Below are 6,447 nucleotides of genomic sequence, written 5' to 3'. Positions count from 1 at the left end.
CATTATTTACAATGTGTGTAACTGATCACCAATGTTTGGTGAGTTTTTCGGTCAGTTTTTATTGATCTTTTTTTCCATCAGTTGTAATTTTTTTCAATCAGAAAAAATCACAAGATAAACATGTAATTTAAACTAGACCGGAAATGAGTTTTTTTTTGCATGAAATGATCTAGGAAAAGCAGTGTGGCGCCCCACAAGGAGGTGCAGCAGCTTGAGAAAAACAAAGAAAACGTGTTTTTCTAACCTACTAATATAAATATAAACAAATGATAATTTACTGCTCAGTGGAATATTATGGGGGAGCGACCTTTTTGCCGTATTAGGTAAAAGTGTTGTGTCAAAAACAATGTGAATAATAAATGCATGGTATTTACATTGAAAATGCATTATTAAATAAAAATGGGGGGCTTAAGCAATGATCATGTGCGCACCAATCTTTCGGTTCAGTCTAGCGGTATTTTATATGAAATGCGATTAGGATGTGGCTCAGTAAAAAGCAAAAAAAATAATGTCTAAATGACGAGGACAGTTGGTAAATGCGCATCGGGATTGTGCGTGTAGGAAAGAAGGCGACGGGTATTCCCGTGAGTGTATAAAGGAGGCAACCGAGAGTGAGGGTGTACACACTGCGGGGATGTTTACTGTGCTCGGCGCGGACGTCAGAGCGCACACAATCCCAGCATGCACCGCGAGGCCGTTGAGAGATCCAGCAGCTGGTAGTGAGTCGCCAAAGCGCCGAGCAGGCAGCAACCCTGCGGTCCACACACAGACAGCACATACATTATTTCAGCCTCCATGTGAGGGGGAAACTCACTTGTCTACCTTTCCAGGCGGCAGGAAAAATATGCTGTGCGGACGCCTGACGAGTCACTGCGGCGGCTTTTGAGTCACTATTGTGTTTCGGTTTCCATTTTGGAGGATTCCTCCCTCCATCCTCCGATTCGCACCGAACAGGCAATGACAACGGTCTCAGCAACCCCGCAGCAGATGAGGGACCGGCTGCTGCAGGCCATCGACAGTCAGAGCAATGTGAGTAAGGCTAAAAGTGGCTATCGAGCTAACGTTAGCCTGTTTACATGCAAGTCCGGCAAACTCCACTGTGCACCCAATCAACCATTTACTGTCCATTTGCTTGAAACATGTATGACTGACATTTGTCGTTGTCACCGATCACGGCGAGTGTCTCCGAAATGAAAGCGGAGAGGCGCCGGGCACTCGAGTTGACAGCTTGGAAGCTAATTTAGCAGCAGCGTCCCCCCTGCTTAGATGCCGTTAGCTGCGCTATGTAGCATGCGAGCGGCTGCTAGCCTCAACACCAAAGCAGGGAAGTAGCGTATAACTTTACATCGGAATAACACGCTTGGTTAACTTAAAAACTTGATTAGACCATCTACGTCCATCAAACACATCAAAGTTGAGCCTGTTGGTGGTTTATATGTTTATAATTCAATGTTAAAGAAGTGTGGGGGGCTGCTAGCGAACTCTTAGCATGTGTAGCCGAAAGCTAGGTTTGAGAAAAGAGCGATACCCTTCCGTCTCAACTTGGTAGCGTTAGCATTGTCAGCTAACGTTAACGCAGGTAAGTATCCTCAAACATTGGGTGAAGCTATCGTACAAATGTGTGTCTCGTTTAGTCAACGATACATAGACTGTTACATAAGCAACTCCGTTGACAGGCGCTTGGCTTTATGTATGCACGTTTTATGGAGTTGACACATTGCTGTGTACTTTCCAACGACCCTCTCTTTACTCAGAAGCTAAGGTCTGTAGCTTGTTGCTAACTTGCCCCGTTACTCTCACGTTGCCATTATAATTCCCTGAGTTTGGACCAAGACCTTTTTAGCAGCACAGCTCGTAAAAGCCCGCATACATTGTGTATTATAGCACAATGGCATTCGATTCACTTGTTAACCAGAGCCCAACTCATAAGTCACAGTGCACTTTTGGAAGACTGAATTAACTCTAAATGTTCTCTTTCCATTGCAGATATGCAATATGGTGGTTGTACTTGAGGTGATTACCTGTCTTGAGAAGTATCCTATCACCAAAGAAGCACTTGAGGTGAGATGAATTGACACCAATCACATACTTTTTGTAAAAGAATTGTACATCTTTCCACTGCTGGTGCCGAATGTCTCTACTTGCTGTTGACACGTTTACACTAGAAAAGTGGGTACTATGGGTTCCTATTTCGAGTATGTAGCGAGTCAGGGTTCTAAGCATGCTGAGTCAACTGTTAGCCATGATTGGTTACGCTGTTTTTGCGCATCATCTTCACTTCATTATAATACCTGATTTTATATGGTTAGAAACGACTTTTAAGGGTGACAGACACTGACACACTCAGTATAGCCCACTGCTTTCAACAGTTAGATTTGATTATCAACACCTTTCATCATGGAATTCTGCTGTAACGCCCCTGAATAACCCATGAAGTCAAAACACATGGCACACTCACTCCAATCGAAAGTACATTCGTGCATGTAATAAAGACAAAGATTGTTGCTCTGATACAGAAGGATAAAGTGTGAACATCGATATGAAATGTATCCTTAAATGACTTCTGTTGTGATCTATACGGAGAATAAAGGGTCAATCCGGAATATAACGGAACGGGAAATACTGCTGGTCTCTGCTTGAAAAAAAGCATACCAAAATGTAAACACAGGATCTTTGTTCTTGTCCATTGTCGTTTATTGTGTCTTGTACCAACTGAAGCGTTCCAAGGAGTGTTTTTGCTGTAGTTTCTGACAAAGTCGAGTCGTGCTTAAGCCGTGCAGTGGAAAAGCAGCCTTTTGTCATTTGAGTTCTTTCTAACGCTCACACGTTTGCATCAGGAAACCCGACTTGGAAAACTGATCAACGATGTACGGAAGAAGACCAAGGATGAAGACCTGGCCAAGCGTGCCAAGAAGCTCTTGCGAAACTGGCAGAAGCTGATCGAACCCGGGCCCGCCGTGGCTGCAAGCACCCCGGGCTCCACCAATGGCAGTTCTCATCCCTGCAGGACGGACGCCTCGCCGCCCGACATCTCTTTGTCAGGGAAGGGGGTCCCCGAGGTTAAAGGCAGAAATGATGTTCACAACACTTACTCGCCCAAGGCTGAAAAATCAAGCAGCCGCAAGCGCAGAGCGGAGCACAGAGACAGTGGAGTGCACTTACCAGAGAAAATCTCAAAGATGTCTTCGTATGACAATTCTGTTTCACCGCCCCCCACGAACGGGATCGCAGGCAGCCCCGACGCCTTGCTTGAGCAGGACGTCGTCCCCTCCCCTGACCGATCTCGACTAGAACACCTTGACAATGATAAAATCAACAGAATTCCAGTAAATGCTGTCAAGCCTCGGCCCAGCTCCCCCGGAGTGGCCAAACTACCTAGCACTTCGTCTTTAATCAAGGTTGCTGTGATGCAGCAGCAGGCCAGAATGGATGATGGTGGCGGAGGGGGGCATTACCAGGCCAGAAGCCCCCGTGGTCTTTCCACCAGTCCAAGGAGCACAAAGCAAGATGCCACGACCAAGCGCTCTGCGGTATATGCACAAAAGTTAACGTCTGTTCCCAGCCCTTCGCCAAGGGATTCTCCTTTGCCTTTGTCCCAGCCCTTGTCCTCCCCAGCTCACTCTTCTCATAGGTCTGCAATGCACTGGGCCACCTCACCGGAGGTCTCTTCTCATTGCTCATCACAGGACTTAAGCATGTCACTGGAATCCCCTGCAGTTTCCCTGTCGCCCTCTCACCCCCAACACAACTCAGAACTGTATCGGCAGGCGTCCGAAGGAGCCATGACTCTTTCTGACGACACGGACGGCTTGCTGACGTCCACCTTGGAGTATAAAAGGAGAAAGTACCGCTCCAGAGACTATTCTGTCAACTTAGACGGCCAGAAAGTAGAGGACACGACTAAACCAGTACGATTAAAAGAACGCAGACTAACATTTGACCCTGTCACAGGTCAGATCAAACCCCTAGTCCACAAGGAACCTTCTCAATCCGAGGAACCCCCTAACCCTGAGCCCCCCATGGAGTCCAGGCAGAGAACTGAAAGCACTGTACCGCAGGCCCCAGCGCCAGCTCCCGGCCCAGGCCCAGGCCCCAACCCTTTCCACCAAACAAACTGGAAGGAGCTGTCCAGAAATGAAATCATCCAGTCCTACTTGAACCTTCAGAGCAACGTGCTCACCTCGTCCGGGGTCCAGGCCCCGAGCGCACACTTTTTCATGTCCGAGTATCTGAAAAGGGAAGAACAGGGCGTGAAAGAGTCGAGGAAAATGCATGTTTTGCAGGCAGATAGCCCAACGGGGGATTTACCGGGCGTGAGTCGGGATGTAAATGACGAGGACCTGGACAGGATACAAAGCCAGCACTGGCCAGGGGTCAATGGGTGTCTGGATACCAATGGCACCTGGTATGACTGGACAGAGTGCATATCATTGGACCCTCATGGGGATGAAAGCAAACTGAACATCCTGCCGTACGTTTGCCTAGACTAAGGGGTTCTTTTTTCCAACTCCTGTTTTTGTCTCCCCACAGAGACAAGATCATTTGTGATTTTGTTTGTCCACTGTGAGTTTGGCAAAAGCCAAGCCTGCTAAACTCTCCCCAGCCCACACCGCCCGCCCCTCCCGTGCCTCTTCTTTCTGTGATTGAGAGATTTTGGTATAAAAAAAAAAGATGACAAATTAAAAAGAATATTTGAGTTTGTGATACCAAGGGCTGCTTTTGTTTTCATTTTTTCAAGCTGGGAGCTACAGGAAGTATCCGGCCCAATTTGCAGATTGCTGCTAGTAGCTCACAAGACAAAAAAGAAGGGCAGAATTATCCCTGCTAGCAGGAAAACATGCTCACGGGGAAAATAATGCCCCCGCCGCTTTGTTTTTCTGTTTGATTTCTACAATTGAGGGTGGGTTGGCGTTTTGCTGTCCTGTTTCGGGCCGTCAATGTTTGTAGATTAACATGTCTCCTGTGTGAGGGGCATAACTGGCGGTTACAAGAAGCTTTATGTGAATTCTGAAAGTAAATTATAAATTTCTTGTCATGTACACAGCTATTTATTTCAACCAGTACATCTTCTATCCTCCCATTACCTGACGTTGGCAAAAAACTGCTTTGCTTCCTTTTCCTGTGTTCAAATCTCATCTTTCTACTTTTATTTTTATTTCCATCGGTTTTCCCGATAGGCCAGTTCAAGCGGTCACAACATTCCACACAGACCTTCTGCCTTACTGCGCATTCAACTCCTTTATGCATCCAACAAAGACAAACTGGTTTAAGTTCAAATTCAGATTGCAAGACCAGTGCCAGTGGTGAAATGTGTCCAAAACTTAAATCTGACACAAGAAGTAGTATCCAATGAATCTCCCTTAATTTAGATGAGTTTTTATGGCTCTCAATCAGGATCAGTTATTCCCCTACACCGGATCAGTTCATGCATAAACTGTTCATAGTTTTAGTCCCATTTTGAGATTGTGTATCTGCGGCTCTATTGAGTATACAGTTTAGTATCATTTTTGTTTGTCCATTGTCAAGCCAAACAATAAAAGGGAGAGAGCTTGGTGTCACATCTTCCTTTCCATCTTTGTGTGACCACAAAAACCTGATTTTTTTTTTTTTTGCCTCCCGTTTACACCAGTCTTTCACCATTATCTCATCATTCTTCCCTACCAATGTGCCTTGGTAAATTGTAAATCTGGATTTGCTTCCGCATGCAAGGCTCCCGTCCTTGCGGCTGGGTTTATAGAGAACTCCAAATCCCATGATCAGTGTGATACTGGTATAATGCACTGTGCCTGTTACTTGGTTTGGTTTTTCTACACAATAAGGGAGGAAGTGCAGACAACAGGTAAAAAAAAAGTGCACAAGTCAGCTGGCAATAAAAAAAGTGCTACAACTGATAGATAAGAATATGCTTTCTGGAGTTTTGACTTGGGCGTCTTTGTTCAGTGTTTAACATCTCTCAATTATTTGAAAAATAAAATGATCTAATTCTTCATCTCGGTCCGTTCACTTGTGTGACTCTCAGTGTTCTCCGAGTTTGGTAGTAACTGCTGCCATTTTCGACGAATGAATTGTGTTGTAGTTACCGACTCATCCAGAAGGGGGCGCACTCTGTCCATTGGCCTCTTAGAGCAGGGGTCTCAAACTCAATTTACTTGGGGGCCACTGGAGCTAGGGTCTGGGCAAGGCTGGGCCGCATCAGGTTTTCAAAAAAAACGCATTTATTAAAAACAGAAAAATATACAAACTTTTTCAGTGCTTTGGTTTGGTTTTCTACAAGAAAAGCTCTGATAAAACATTCCACTGTTCTCAAATATCTTCATTTTTATTTTTCTGCACAAAATAAGATGAAAAATAAATAAATCAAGAATAGAAATCAATCAGTAATAAATAAATATAATAATAAAACGGCAAATAATAAGAAGAAACCACATATAGTTGGTGGGTAGACAA

General features: G+C 45.1%; 1 protein-coding gene across 3 annotated transcripts; it reads left to right on the top strand.

The window, feature by feature from the left end:
* The first annotated feature begins 573 nt into the window (after positions 1-573).
* crsp7 (cofactor required for Sp1 transcriptional activation, subunit 7) lies at positions 574-5,961 on the top strand. 3 transcript variants are annotated; one of them, XM_058067208.1, is made up of 4 exons: positions 574-719; positions 831-1,029; positions 1,987-2,061; positions 2,838-5,961. In XM_058067208.1, the coding sequence occupies exons 2-4, from the start codon at positions 958-960 to the stop codon at positions 4,488-4,490; spliced, it is 1,800 nt and encodes a 599-aa protein (XP_057923191.1). In that variant the 5' UTR covers positions 574-719; positions 831-957; the 3' UTR covers positions 4,491-5,961. The 3 variants fall into 3 exon arrangements, with proteins under 3 accessions (XP_057923191.1, XP_057923190.1, XP_057923193.1); XM_058067207.1 differs by having other exon boundaries at positions 630-1,029; XM_058067210.1 differs by lacking the exons at positions 574-719; positions 831-1,029 and adding an exon at positions 1,345-1,579.
* The last annotated feature ends 486 nt before the right edge of the window (positions 5,962-6,447 follow it).

The sequence above is a fragment of the Doryrhamphus excisus genome, chromosome 3, assembly GCF_030265055.1.
Source record: "Doryrhamphus excisus isolate RoL2022-K1 chromosome 3, RoL_Dexc_1.0, whole genome shotgun sequence".
Lineage (NCBI taxonomy): Eukaryota > Metazoa > Chordata > Actinopteri > Syngnathiformes > Syngnathidae > Doryrhamphus > Doryrhamphus excisus.
The sequence above is the reverse complement of the archived record's forward strand: the minus strand, read 5'-3'. Positions and strand labels throughout refer to the sequence as shown.